Source organism: Telmatherina bonti (genome assembly GCF_933228915.1).
Source record: "Telmatherina bonti genome assembly, chromosome: 12".
Lineage (NCBI taxonomy): Eukaryota > Metazoa > Chordata > Actinopteri > Atheriniformes > Telmatherinidae > Telmatherina > Telmatherina bonti.
Window position 1 is genome coordinate 29,008,307 of NC_136610.1, and position 16,016 is coordinate 29,024,322.

General features: G+C 39.6%; 1 protein-coding gene across 1 annotated transcript; it reads right to left on the reverse strand.

Annotated features, from left to right (window-relative positions):
* Window positions 1-6,821: 6,821 nt before the first annotated feature.
* LOC306763381 (uncharacterized protein) lies at window positions 6,822-14,621 on the reverse strand (the record flags this gene model as incomplete). The annotated part of the gene is made up of 9 exons (XM_079250167.1): window positions 6,822-6,863; window positions 10,899-11,021; window positions 11,181-11,270; window positions 11,402-11,514; window positions 11,599-11,747; window positions 11,831-11,930; window positions 12,020-13,684; window positions 13,786-13,899; window positions 14,567-14,621. The coding sequence occupies 9 exons, from the start codon at window positions 14,619-14,621 to the stop codon at window positions 6,822-6,824; spliced, it is 2,451 nt and encodes an 816-aa protein (XP_079106293.1).
* Window positions 14,622-16,016: the final 1,395 nt, after the last annotated feature.

A 16,016-nucleotide genomic window follows, 5' to 3' on the forward strand; every position in this document is an offset into this window, starting at 1 on the left:
AAACTCACCACACTTAATGATAACAGATGGCATACTGTGTTTTGGGAATACATTTCTTTTCTTTATTGAGAGATTCTGCATGGAAATGCAAAGATATTACAGTAAAAAAAACTATGTAAGTTACAAACCCTGATAGTATATAACTGAGTTAAACAGTAGCAGTGTCTGTGCTTTTAGGATTAAAGCAAAAAATGCTTTCCTCTGGGAGGCTGGTGGCATTTTGATGAGAGTAGAAAAGCTGAAACAGCTTTCAACAACAATAGCCCAGCCCACTCACAGAGGGGCAGGGCCAGAAAGGCTCAGGTATCACTTTTTATACAGATAAGACTGCAAAGACGCCGAAAGACCTTTTTGTTTTAGCCTCTTATGATGCATATGTGTCTAAAAACACATCACTGAATGCATAGGACCAGAAAACCTTTCATCCATTCAGTTTAGTACATCTGTGTTATAAATAAATCACTGCATTTTCATTTTTTTATTACTTTGGATGTAATTTTTTTTAATCTAATGTAGTAGCATTTAGATATTTGTAGTTCTTTCATTAATTTATGTTCTATACCACAATTACAGTGACGGTTGCAAGGACTGTATTGATGATGTTTATTCTTTTACTGTCATTAATGTACTTAATGTTGAATGTACTGCATTATATTCCAGTTGTTTTTGTATTATTTGTTACCTTTCTAGTATATTTATTTTATCTTTGTGTAAATGTTCGCAATTAAGGCATTAAAAGATTTGACTTTCTTGATCTTGATCTAAGAATAAGACCACTTACAAAATATCTACATTATAAAATAGTCTGAATTTATTCTGATGTAAATGTTGTGTTGTCTGTGACAAATGTTTGTTTCTTGTCTTTTTGTGTAACTACAGAGGAGCTACTAAACTATCATGGCATCGTCAGACGGGTTTCCTGCTAGTTTCTATGGGGAACCAGGAGTGTTGGGCATGTTGTCAAATGGAATCAGTGCGTTCCTTGTACTTCTCCAGAACTTCAATACAGCTCACTCTGGCAAGTCACCAGCTGGAGTGGAGAACATACTTGCAGGTAAAACTTTTAGGAAATATACTGAGACGTAAAACAAATGGTAATATAGAATAAGTAATGTAAAATTTAAAATAATGTTTCTTTTTTTTTAATTTTTTTTTTTTACAGGTGTTCATCTCATCCTGATTGGTGGTATCTGCCAGCTGGTGGCTGGACTGCTTTCCTTTCGAAAGTATGATCACCTGAGCGGTACTGCATTCATTGGCTATGCTGCTCTTTGGGGTAGTTATGGAGCGACTCGAATCTACTACGGTGCCTTATGTCAGAGTGAGACATCAAATGAGCTGATGTACATTTATTCCAATAACACGTTGATGAGCAACAAGTTTCTGAACAACTCCACGGAGTGCCGTTTATGCCTGACCATAGAAGAGTCTGCAATTGCCGGTCTTGTCCCTTACATCCTCCTGTCCTTCCTCTTGGCATTTTGCTCCGCCACAGTCAACTACATCATGCCTTTTGTGTTCGGGGCCATCACAGCCACTTTAATCTTTGAAGCAGTCGTCTTAGTGGCAGGTTCCTGGGCTCTCATTGTCTCTGGAGTTCTGGAGTTACTTATCCTGATCTTTGCCATCTACGGTTCAGCTGCTCTGCTAATCAAAGGTCTAACTCAGCGTCTAGTCCTTAAAGGCTTCGGGACCCCCCTCTTTAATGTTCTGCTGCTGGGAACCGCCAACTCAGCAAGTGCTCAGAGTATTGGCCAAGAAAAGAAGAAGAACACAAAATATGCAGAGCCTATGGCCTTGGGCTTCTTCTGTGACTCTGTTGCTCCTTTTATATTTGCTTTCTACAGTTTTGGGTACATGAAATCATTTGGTTTAGGAGTTGCTTGGGTTTCCATTGTTGCAGTTGCCCAGCTGTTCTCCAGCTACTATGCTCATCTGCGTCAAGATTGCTACCACACAACCAAGTTTGGATTTCATGCCACATACTGGCTGATCAAGGCATGGGATGAGTTTGTGATATCTGCTCTGATAGTGAAGGACAGTCAACTTACCTCCGGAAGGGAAGCAATGGTGGGAAACTGGTTCTTTGTGGTGGCAGGCTTGGTGCTCTGTGTGGGAAGTCTGAACATGGACGTCTTAGAGCTGATCCACAACTTGCTCTTCGTCCTGCTGACAGTTGCAACAATCCCCCAGATCCCCCTGGAGGGTTACTACATCTTCTTTGGTGTAGCCTGCTCCCTGTTCACTGCTGCCTCCATCTATGGCACCTTCTCGCGCCTTATTAACACCATTGCAGAAAAGTCTCTGATCCCTGTCGGACCCCAGCCTATCAGCACTGAACAGCTCAAGAGTGCTCTGAAATGCAGAAAGTCTGGACAGGAAGACCAACAGATGCTGCCCCAAACTGACCAGACCACAGACGCTCTGTTCTACCTTTCAAACGGGGTTGCATCTCTTTCAGCTCTTCATTCACGTGTCTCCAGTATGAATTCAACCCTCCTTCACATGACTGTCCCCTGGGTCCTCATCTCTGGAGCAATCATCCAGGCTTATGTCAGTAGGCTGCAAGTCACAGGAGGTGGCCGCTTTGGATCCGTCATCTCATCCATCTATGTGGTTGTATGGGCAACTTGGACCTGGTTTAGATTTGCAGGTATGTCAGTGTGTGATGACAGTCGGACATTTGCATCTCAGATTTACACAAGATTCTCAATCTTGGTTATTGTTTTCTAGGTCACCTGCTGGAGCTCTCTACAGAGGCAGCTTATGGTTTCACAGCAGGAAGCATTGCCTTCCTGGTCATTAATGCCTTCATTATGCTGATGGGTAGAGTAAATTCAGTATTTAACAACAACAAAAAAAAAAAAAATAAAATAAAAAACAAAAGAAAAAAACATTTCAGCTTGATTTTGAATGTTTTCTCTTGTTACTCATATCAGCTGCCTACAGGAACCTGGTTCTGCTGTTTCTAACAACAGTCATGGAGGTTGTTCTGGTCTGCTTGCTGCTCTCCACCCTTCAGCGGCTGCCATACGAACTTGAAAGTAAGAAAAGAATATCTTCATTCTTAAATCTATAACAAGCTTTTAATTAAAAAAAAAAATCTATAGAGTTGATATAATATTGTACATGTTAATACATGTTAACAACATGTTAATAGAATTGATTACATTTAGGAAAAACAACTTTTTTTTCTTTCACAGTTGCAATGCTTGCACTGGTTTCCATCATTTGTGTATACGGAGTCCCTGCTTCACTAGTAAACGGCATCTTCTCACAGAAAATGCTGCCGATGGGCCCTCCCCTCATCAAGGTAAATACTGACAAGATTAATATTGCATCTGAAATCTTGTGTAATATAGCTTGAATTTTTTTCATACTACTCTGTCTCCATGGGATCTTTTTATAGGAAAAAGCGAAGGAAGAAACATCCGCAGAGCCGCCCTGTCCTGTAGCAAACTCTAGTCTCACCAGTGGTCTCTTGAAGATAGCTGGACTTCTGGAGGAGGGAGGAGTATGTGGTATTCCCACAGACACTGTGTATGCTTTGGCTGCATCCTGCAAAAATCCCCAAGCGATCGAGAAAATCTACAACATTAAAGTAAGAAAGACAAGATGTTTTTTAACGTGCAACACCAGATCAGTTGTGTAATTCTGTTTCCTCTACTGTGTTTTCTATTCCAGGACAGACCAGCAGAGAAGCCTATATGCATTTGCATTTCCAGTGTAGAGCAACTGGTCGCAGCTAAGCCTCCTTTTAGTCCTCTACTGTGGGAATTCATGAGGAACGTTTATCCTGGAGGCATCAGCTGCATCGTCAGCAAAGGAGACTGGCTGTTAAGACTGGGTAAATCCTGTAAAGCATTTAACAAAACAATCACAGTTTCTCTTTTGAATCAATAAATAATAATAAAAAAAAATCTGAATAAACAATCAGCATTAATCTCAATCTTAACTTTTTGCAGGAGTGGGACCAGCTTATGACCGTGTTGGTACCAGAGACAGCATCATGATCCGTGTTCCTGACCACACAGTGACCGGCCACCTATGTGACATGACTGGACCGCTTGCCATTACATCAGCCAATCCCAGTGCAGAGCCAGACAGCACCCACCACAGCATGGTCATCAAGTAAGATTCTCCTTAGCAATGTTACAAATTTTTAAGTGTTTGCACAGAAAATTGCATCATAAAGGAAATATGGTGCACAATGACTCTTCCTTTTCTACCATTTGTTTTACTACAGTCGACTGGGCCACAAGATCCAAGGAGTTCTCTGTGATGGCAACTCAAATGAAGTTGTTGCATCCACTGTTGTCAACTGCCTGAAGATTGATGAAGGCAAGTGCTGCTGACATCTCAGCCTTTACATCGTTGTGTTTCATTGAGTACCTTTTAATTGAAGCTAATCTCTTTTATCAGGTACCATCACCATTGTGAGAGAAGGCTGCGTCCCGGCCATTAAAGTCCAAAAGATCTTTGACAGAGTTAAAAGTACCATGGTGTGAGAGGCTGTTTTCAGAGAGCTTTCTGGCAGGATACCTTCAAGTCAAGCTCTTCTTTTCTTTTCAGTTTTGTTTTTTTTTTATTTTTATAATTCTGGATGTTTTACATCAAAAGCATGAATATTGGTAATACCAATTGGGATGTGAAGCTGGGAATTGTTTTTCCACATGAATAATTTTGGCTGAGTTTCCAAAGTATATAATGTAGATAATGTTTATCACTGATGTCATTCAAAACCTGCATAACATGTTTATAAAATGCTCTGGTTTGGTTTATGAGTCTGTAAATATGTATTTATGCATTTAAATTATGTTTTATGTTGTATTGAAGTTCACACATTACAGATTTAGTATTTAGTTTCAGACAGTAATGTTACTTTATGATACATGTACATTCTTTGTATTAAAGAATTCAATGAAAATAAAGCCAGTTTTTCCAAAGTATGTTGTGTAAAACTAATTTTTGAAAACAAAAAAGACCTTGAGAAGAATATAATAGATGTGTCAAGAGGATATTTTCAGACTTTTTAACTACAATTCAGTATTTGACAATGGACTGTGCTAGAAACAAGAAGTAAATGCAACTGTTTGGAAATGTTTTAACTGATGCATCAGAGGTTAAAATGATGATTTAATAATAAATATAATGAATTGTTTTAATTGACAGTCAGGCCTGCAATTCTGTGGGTCTGTACTTTGAGCTGAATTGCATTTAATACAATACATTTAGTTGATATACTGTCAATTTAAAACAATGGCAATTCATAACCAAAGACATCTCGGCCAAGGAAAGCCAAACTTTCTCAAGGCGTTCCCAGGCCAGCCAAGAGATATAATCCCTCCAGTGTGTCCTGGGTGTTCCCAGGGGTCTCCTCCCAGAGGGACATGCCTGGAACACCTCACCAGGGAGGCGTCCAGGAGACATCCGGACCAGATGTCTGAGCCACCTCAACTGGCTCTTCTAGATGCGGAGGAGCAGCGGCTCTACTCTGAGCTCCTCCTGGATGACCAAGCTTCTCACTCTATCTCTAAGAGAGAACCTGGCCACCCTGCGGAGGAAACTCATTTAATCTTTCTGTATACAAGATCTCGTTCTATCGGTCATGACCCACAGCTCATGACCATAGGTGAGAGTAGGAACATAGATCGACTGGTAAATCAAGAGCTTTGTCTTCTGGCTCAGCTCCTTCTTCATTATGACACACCGACGCAGAGTCCGACGCAGAGTCCGACGCAGAGTCCGCATTACTGCAGACGCCACACCAATCCGTCTGTCGATCTCACGCTCCATTCTTCCCTCACTCGTGAACAAGACCCCGAAATATTTAAACTCCTCCACTTGACGCAGGACCTGACTCCCGACCCGGAGAGGGCAAACCACCCTATTCTGGCTGGACCATGGTCTCAGATTTGGAGGTGCTGATTCTTATCCCAGCTGCTTCACACTCGGTGGCGAATCACTCAAGCGAGAGCTGGAGATCACAGCTGAAGCCAACAGGACCACGTCATCTGCAAAAAGCAGAGACCCAATCCTGAGGCCACCAAGCCTAGAAATTCTGTCCATATACGTTATGAACAGAATTGGTGATAAAGGGGAGCCTTGGCGGAGTCAAACCCTCACTGGAAACGAATCCGACTCACTACCAGCAATGCGAACCAAGCTCTGACACCTGTTGTACAGGGACTGGACAGCTTGTACAAGGTGGTCTGGTAGCCCATACTCCCGGAGTACCCCCCACAGGAGACCCCAGGGGACATGGTCGAATGCCTTCTCCAGGTCCACAAAGCACATGTAGACTGGTTGGGCAAACTCCCATGTCCCCTCCAGGACCCCAAAGAGGGTATAGAGCTGGTCCTCTTTGGGGTCCTGGTCCTCTTTGGCCACACTGCTCTTCCTCAATCTGAAATTCGAAAATCTGACGAACCCTCCTCTCCAGGACCCCCGACCCCCAAATAGACCTTACCAGGGAGGCTGAGGAGTGTGATTTCCCTGTAATTGGAACACACCCTCATGGCCACAGCTCTGGCTGGCTGCCTCAACAACAGAGGCATGGAACACAGCCCACTCAGACTCAATGTCCCCCGCCTCACTTGGGACATGGTTGAAGCTCTTCTGAAGGTGGGAGTTGAAGCTCGCTTTGACGGGGGACTCTGACAGACGTTCCCAGTAGACTTTCACAACACGTTTTGGTGTGATGGGCATCTGTGGAGAGATCCAGGTCAGAGACAGAACCTTGTACTGCACTCGAAATCAGATCTAAAGCCGGTGCAGTTGCATCAAGACTGGGATCACATGAGACAACTTTGATGACTTTGTCAGAAACCTGGCAGCAGCATTTTGAACAACTTTGAACCATTCTAAAGAGGTTTCGCGAACACAGTCCATTGCAGTAATGTATAGTCCACTGCAGTAATCCAATCGTGAAGAAATGAAAGCAGGAATAATGATTTCTAATTCAGGATGAGATGTAATGGAACTTAGCCGGGCAAGATGGATAATAAAAACAAGATGGAACTGGAGACTTGACACGTGCATCCAAAGTAAAACCAGAACCAAAGGTTATGCCAAGGTTCCTAACAAAGGACTTAGCCTTTAATAAGGTTCCTCAGTAGCTTGAGCCTATAGCAGCATAATCTGAACCAAATTGAAAAAGTCACCTCCAGATCAAAATGGATCTAAATTTACCAAACATTTAATCCCAGGTGGCTGGAAGTGAAAAATCAAGTATTTCACATTAAGATCAGACACCTCATAATACACATTAAAGTCAGAACTATTAATTCAGAAAGATAGAAAAAACAGAACAAGTTATCTGTCTTTATGTCCTCAAATACCCCCCTGGAGTGTTTCCCAATACCTTGAGGGGTACATGAACCTCCATGTGAGAAACAATACTCTCTGAGGACTCTGCTGGGATGACACCAGGAAGTCTGAAGATACAACAGAGCTTTTACATTTTAGCAGAAGTGGACTGACTGACAAACGGGGCTAAAACTAAGCTGGCTCTTAAAGGGAAGACTTTCTTTCATTTAAACAGCAGCTTTATCGTTCTGCTTTGAAAGAATGTCAATATAAGAGTGGAGCGAACATCAGCAACAAGGAAATGTCCCAGTTTTCTTCTCCTTGTTACAACAAACTCTTAAATTTCCTCATACATCACATTTAAAATGGCACTTTATAACGTGTTTTGGCAGTTTCCTTGTTTGAGTAATAAATTTATGGTCACAGGGAAAAAACAGCTTTTCTACCTGAGTAAATAATTACCAGAAAAGAGTTTAAGTCATGACATAGCTGCACTTTAAGTTTACTTATGCTGCAAACAATTTATTGACCATGAAAGAGCAGAACCTTTCCGAGCTGAAGGGAATTTTTCTCAGGCACTTCCTGAATGAGGGCTCTAGTATAAACATCCCATTATTCTTCAGACTGTAAATTTTTTATTTCCTGCATTCCATTTACTGTACTTTATTTTTGAGCTTTTTCTGTTTTTATACAGTTTATTTAATTTATTTTAAAAATTTGTTTTTAATATACTTTTAAAAGCATCTTGCTTTAAATGTTTTATCTAAGGCACTTTGTTAGGTACTTTAAATCTGTGATACAAATAAACTTACTTTGTATCCTCACAACATAACTGATCATCATTAATATTATGAACAATTTTTTTACTGTAACTAATATGTAATTTATAAGAAAAAGAGGTCTTAACGCCCACATGAAGATCACAGTTGATCGAACAACGTATTATATCTCTGTAAAATGTCGGTAGAATTAACGTAGCAGAGATGAAAAAGAGGCTAAGATTTGGATGATCTTTTATTTGTTTCTTTCTTTAGGATTATATCCATAATGACTAAACTAAACTAAACTAAACTAAACTAAACTAAACTAAACTAAACTAAACTAAACACAATTACATTTTTTCTTCATACATTAAAACTTTCCACGAACTCTGCTGTCATGGTTTCCAGGCTGAAACCTTTCATTTTCAGTCGGGCTGAAAATGACAAATCAAAGCAATTCTTAATGTATTTTTGCATTAATAGAAGTCTGAATAAGAAATTATAAACTCTATAACAACATAAACATGTATTAAGTGATCTATGTGGTCTTAGTGGCTTCTCCTGATTATTCTGGCATAAAGACAGTTTATTTACCCTGAAATGTACTTTATTTATTCTTGACAGTTTTGCTTTTGTTACTATGCGTCTCTACATCTTTATTACATTTGAATCGTTTCATATCTGCTCTCCCAGTTTTTCTTTATTTTTTCTGTCCAATGTACCAACCAAATGTTGGCACTTTTGTCAACATTGTTGTTTTTAAAGTGCGTTATAAATACTGTTGTATTGTATTGTATTGTAAGTGGGTTCCATATATTTTATTATTATGAGTTTATTAAAGATTATAAAAGCTGTGGGATTGTATGCCTATTGTGCCTCACAAAAATGTCCCATAGAGCTGGTACTTGTTTGTCTGCTAACACACGTTTAACCCCTTTCATGCGTGGTGCCCATTGCCATGGACACCTATTTAAAACAGTTTCCCAGCATATCCATGGTTGGGGATGACATATTTGTAGATTTGCCACTTCAGTGGACATCTGTGAGTCACCCAGCACAATGCCCCTCACTGTAGAATAAAGAAACATATCTACATAAGGTACATACAGTATAAGTACCCTTTCAAGCAATACTTTCACAGAATACTCATATTGTAGAAATATGACAACATAATATCTTTGATTTTTTTTTTTAAAGAATATATAAAAACAAACAAAACCCAAAAAGTAAAACCTGTTTAACAAATAAAAAGGCATCACTGTATATGTATGTAGAAGTATTTGTATGTAAAAAAATAAAAAAATGCCCTTTTTCTAAAGATTTCATACATGGAAAGGAAGTCAATGACAGCAGGCCAGTTTGTTGTAAAATAATCTACTGAATATCAAATAAACATCTTCATACTGTCACCATCTAAAATATAACTGCATTGATATGATGAAGGCTGAATGACTTGACTGCCCTTTACTTTAAGGTTTATGTGCAAAATATCATGACATACTTCATAATTCTTTGTTTACTTAATAATATCTCAAAACCACCAAGTACTAAACTGATAAATGTTGTTGTTTCATTTGGTACTCTTAATATTGTCAATTGTAAGGTGAAAACCAAGTGCCAGCCTTGCCACAACAAGTATATTAATTCTTACATAGGATATAAAAATGGCATAAAAATTGCTGTAATAAATCATTTATTGGAGGTCATTTAAGAATTTTATTTAACGAAACATGCAGTTGTGGAAAAAAATTATTAAACCACTTTTTTTTCCCAAACAGATGTACCTTCAGTTGTCCAAAGCATTTAAAATAAACATGACAAGGGTGGTCTAATATTATTTCCACAGCTGTTGGTCTGCACATCTATGCAGGTATCTCAATTGACTTTGGCAAAAAAGGTCCAGAGTCACTCTGAGTTGGGTGGAGGTGCATGTGGGTATGGTTGTGTGTCTTTTCACCATGCTACTTGGGAGGATTGTACATAACATGAACATTAATGTAAAAAAATAAACACAGAGATATGACTGTGCTTTACTATGCTGACAAATAGAATAAATATAAGATACATGTTGACAATTTCAAAATGTGCAGTCATTATAAAACTGGTAAATATTCACTTGAATTATTGCTAAATACCAATTTTATTACATATATCTTCTTCGAGTTTTGTCAAGGTTTTATAAAACATTATTTATATTGCAATGGTACAATGCAATCAAGTAACATAAAAGACTTGATGTTACTTGATTGTCTTTGTGAATGCATTAAATAATAAATTACATTAAAAACACATAATTACCGTCACATGTCAAAACAACATTGTGCAACCAAAAAGGACTGCATTTAGTAATAATTTAAGATACATTTAATTTTACAGACAAATAAAAAGCAAAATATACAATTAAAAATGTACATTCATCACAAAATACAAATAAAAGTTTTTTAGAACATGTGCATAGTTGTGGAACAATCCATGTGATTCAGCAGCTGTTTGTTCACATCAGAATATGTTGAACCATCAGAAACATTATGACCCGTCACCCGTTTCTGAGGACTGGACTTCGTTAACTGAAGCATAAAGTGGTGTTGAGTCTCCAGATTCTCTTCCTGAATCTACTGTCTCGTATCTTCCTGAACTTGTCTCACTTTGTGCATCATGTAGAGAGACATCATATTCAAAACCAGCATTGATATGACCTTGTGTGTGTCGATGTCGAACCATCTCAAAAATCTCCAGAACCTTGAAAGGGGAGTGATAAAAAGTGGGAAGTATGAAAGTCAGCACACAGAAAAAGACCAAAAAAATGAAGTAAACAAGTGTTTTTATCACCTTGGATTTAGGAATGAGACCCACTCTAAAGAAACCAATGTGTCCAGTTTCAATCTTGGTGCAGTCAACCACAGTGGATGCAATGTTTTCTGGGGAGGGTCCATCACACAACACTCCATCCACCTAGAACAACAATTTAAGAGTCATGTCTGTTCCAATGTGGAAATGCTCCAGAGAGTGGCATTTTTCTGTTTTTGGACCAATATTTTACTGAACATTATTAAAAGACATATTTGAGGAATGAGCAAAGTTATTCTGATAGGAGGATATTTCTGTTATTACCTTGTCTCCGAGTTTGGCGTAAACTTGGTTATGGTGAGTTGTGTCTGCCTCCCCTGTGGGGTTGGCTGAGGTTACAGCAATGGGCCCCACCTACAAAAAATATATTGGATGTTTAATAAATGCTTCACTGGCTGATTTTTGTTATATTTCACATGATTTATCACTCTTCCATTGGAACACAAATAAAAAGATGTGCAAGTGTTAATATTCATGAGCTTTACCAGATTAATGAGGTGTGTTGCTACTGCACAGTCTGGACTTCTAATTGCAATGCTTTGTGGAGTCCCGATGTGTTTGGCTGCATCTCCCAAACCAAATGTGTCCATCCAGGGACCTGTACGAGACAAGAAACCAATACAATGCTCACAAATCCAGACCAACCAAATATAGTGCAACCAATATAAATATGGACGCTCACCTCTAGGTATGACCATACTAATGGAGGACGGCCACGCAGCCTCCATGAAGTCCAGAAGCAGGGGGCTCAGCAGGTGTCTTACAGGCTCCAGCTGTTTGATGGAGGAGATCCACATGGACATGGGCCGGTCCTGAGCTTGTTTTTTCACCCTGCGGTCAAAAAGCAAAGAGCAAAGAGATAGATTCAGAAAATGAGTCTAACTCAGGTGGTTCTAATGACAACAGAAACCTACTTGTACGCTTTGACAACAGCATCTGGTCTGTTGCAGGCTGCTACCAGCACATAGACAGTGTCTGTTGGCATTCCACATATGCCTCCATTTTTCATGATTTCTGCATGAAAAATAAAGAAAAATAAACTCAAACCCAGCAAATAATTTTTTTTCCCCCAGAAATCAGCAGCATTGTCTTTTATTTCTCACCTGCAATCTGCTGGACTGATGTGGCCTTGCGGGCTGGTACATGTGGACAAAGATTGGAACCTCCCCCCACCCCACCCAGCCTGACAAGAGGTCTTCCTAAGGGTATCTGGGGAGACTTGAAGGTGCTATTAAAAATGTGTGCAAAGAAACAGTAAAAACTAACTAGACCAAAGATGATGGTGACCCCTATGTCATAACCGTACGGCAGTGCCCCCACTGCATCCAGCAGAAAGCTGATGAGTATGAGCTGGAAGAGGAAGGCATAGACAAACCAGGTCACATTTACAAACAATGCTGCAACTGTCACTAGAAAGTTAAAGAGCATGAAACTAATGATCCCAACAGCCACATTGAAGCCTCTGGTCTCACCGTAGAGACCACCGTATCTCGTCAGCCCCCACACTGTCCACATCACCCCATAGAGGATAAAGGCTGTGCTCTCAAAGGTTTTACCTCGAGCAAATGCTACGGAGCCACACAGCAGCAGGAGCACCCCACCAGCCACTACCACCCAGGGCAGAACCAGCACAGACAGAGGATCTCTGTCATCAACTGTGGCTGTGATGGCGAACGTAGCCAACACACTGCAGGCATGGCCCAACACCTCTGCATTGGCATACTTAGAGTAGCCCAGGTGAGGTGTATGCATCTCCTTATCATGTACTCTGAGAGTAACACTCTGCATCTTGGATACTAAGGTTTTGAAAAGTCCCTGTCCCGTAGGAATCGTAGTACTGGAGACCATGTTGAATGTAGTCACTAAAAGCATGACAGCAGATGCTACAAATATAGCTGCCTGTACACCCTGAGTGCCTCCTTGGAAGAAGCCTTGAGGCTGGGCTGCTATGGAAATACAGTAGGCTACGAAGAATAACTGGTAGAGTCCCTCCAACAAGCTCTTCTGACAGCTGAACACAGCCAGGACGGAGAAAAGAACGGAAAAGACAACAGGGAAAGGGACGGGAGAGAAAGGCTGAATGGAATAAAAAGATAACAGAGCGCTGTAACCCTCTGCAAATTTCAGCAGGGCAGTGAAACCAAAGAAAGTAGCAGCTAGAGTGTCCATAGCTCGGTAAAAGAGGACACACAAGCCAAGCTGGAAGACTCCAGCTGTCCACAGCCAAGGGACATGACCAACATAAAGCTGGGGGACTACACCTAACAGGGGACACGCTAATACAGAAGCTGACAACAAGTTCATCACCAAACCTGCAGTTACTGCATCACCGCAGCGCTGGTTCTGCTCAGATTTTTCCTTCAGTCCGGATTTTTGAAGTCCCACCTGGCCTTGAGTGACCAAGGACAGCAGATGACCTAAACCAAAATACACACATACTAGACAGACGAGGAAGTAATTAGCAGCAGTGGCAGACTGGCCAAACCCTGCAGCTGAGAGGCCCGCGATCTGATGTGCACAGGCTAAAGAAATGCCCACAGCTATAAGAAAGAGAACGACTCTCTTCACAAAGACAGCAACAGTTCCTATGATGAACAAGGCCAAGGCAAATGCTGCCAGACCAGGGACTAGAGAGGATCTCAGCTCTGTGGGCAGCAGCACCTTCTGTCCTACCAGAATGTACACCAGACCTGAACCACACCACAGAGCAGAGACGATCAGACACAGAGCAGAAAACAGCTGGGCGTGGGACAGACTGTGACGGACACCTGGGAGAGCAAAGAGGCAGAGTCAGGGGAAACAGGTAGATCAATACATATATATTACATATATGCTTTGTGAGCATATGTGGGAAAAAAAAAAATCAAACCTGCATAAGCAACAATAGCAGCAATGATGAGGAGCAGAATCCCCAGAACAGTGTAGGGGATGAAGTCTTTCCCAGGAGAGCTGCCATAGCTGTTCACCAAAAGCAGCAGCGAACCTGATGATCAAACATGTGGAAATTATCCCGAGATGCTTAAAAAAAACATCATGTTAAAGTTTTAGTTTACTTTTTTTTCCAACTTTTTTTCACTGCCATATTTGTTCACCAAAAGCAGCAGCGAACCTAAAAGTCAACACGTTATCAACTCCATATTCATCGTTAGGCTAAAATATAGATTATAATATTGCCTATTATTTATATATATATATATATGTATATATATATATATATATATATGTATATATATATATATATATATATATATATATATATATATATATATATATATATATATATACATATATGATGATTGTATATATATAAGATAGATGTATAATGAATTCTTGTTACCCAGATGAAATAATCAAATTAGTAAACGGGCCACTAGCTGAGGAATGGTACATAACTTTCACTTTGTCTTAACCGATTTTAGTTCAATAAAACTTTCTCGGGAACTTACTTAGCCTCTTTGAAAACAGAACTCTAACAATTGGTTGTCAATAGCGTACATAGATATTGAACATTCATAGTCGAAAACTGTTGATAATCACAAACAGAAATGAATATTTCTTTAGTAATAATTATGTAATAAATAGGTAAGCACGAGCCAAACGCTCGCTCTCAGTTGACATATGAATGTTGTTTTGTAAAAACAGCAGCTTACCACTAAAGATGCCCAGGATGCCGACAGACGTGTGGAATGAGTGTGACTGAGCCATGGCAGCGCTCTTTCCTCTACCTAACGTTGCAGATGGGATTTATATCGCTGTGTGTGTGATCTCATCACGCAGGATAAACAAAAGTTGATACAGGGAAACAACCCAGTCCGGGAAAAGGCACAGCAGAAGAAAAGACTCCGTTGTAAGTGATACAAGTTGACTCCGCCTGCTGTAATAGCAGCCGTGTAGGAGGTGCTGTTTCCTCCCCAAGGATAATAAAAACAGGTCATTTTTAGAAAAACTACAGTGGAAACGTCATGCTTTAGTGGAAGTCTGCCCGCACCACTGAGATATTATTATTATTATTATTATTATTATTATTATTATTATTATTATTATTATTAATAATAATAATAATAATAATAATAATAATAATAATAATAATAATAATAATAATTTTCTGACGAGGACCAGAGGGCAGGAACACTTTACGCCAGTTTTAAAATCGCTGCATTGGCTTCCTGTGCGCTTCAGGATTGATTTTAAGATTTTTTTACTCGTTTATAAATGTCTTAATGGTCTTGGGCCTTCTTATTTATCTGACCTTCTTTTTAATTATGAGCCTTCGCGGACCCTTATAATAATAATAATAATAATAATAATAATAATAATAATAATAATAATAATAATAATAATTCTTGTCATGACACAGAAACAAAAGTTGTACTTTATATAATATATTATTATATATTATTATGTATCAATCCTTTATGGAACAAAATTGGCTATTTTACATAAGAAATATAAAAAACGACCCAGAAAGGATGAACTTAGGTTTAAGCATCTAACCGTAACTATATTAGTGACACTTGAACGGTTGATGATTAGCATGACTCAGCATTTTGTGGCCATATTTACTGAAACATACCTGGAGCAATGACGTGAGCGGGGAGGAGACAGCCGACTGGAGGGCTATAAAATCAGCTTCAGCGCGCGGCCACCGCACTTCCGGAGCTCGCGCGTAATCTTTGAAGCTTTTTACATCGGGACTTGTTCAAGGTGAGTATCTCTCCACTTTATCGTTGTTTGTGTTTGAAACACATATTTAATACGTTCATTGCTTAACGTATTAATCCACAGCTAAATATGCATTTCTACGTAGCCTATAGTTGAGGCGTTTAATTTTGACGTTTATAATTTTTCCTTTCTATTTTTTTTTCTTTTTTTACAACAGAAGTCAAAAACTATAGTATGTTTTAGGAAATTGGCGACTGCTTACTTTAATATGTGACACAAGTGCTTATTCATTACTAAGCTCTTGCACAGACTGCTTGTCACCTGGTGTCCATTTGTCACCTGGATACATGCATTTTTAATGGGAACAGGCAGGAGGCGACTGCATGAGGAGCACTTCTTGGCAACTTGCGTTGGCTTCATCATTACAGGCAGACAGAA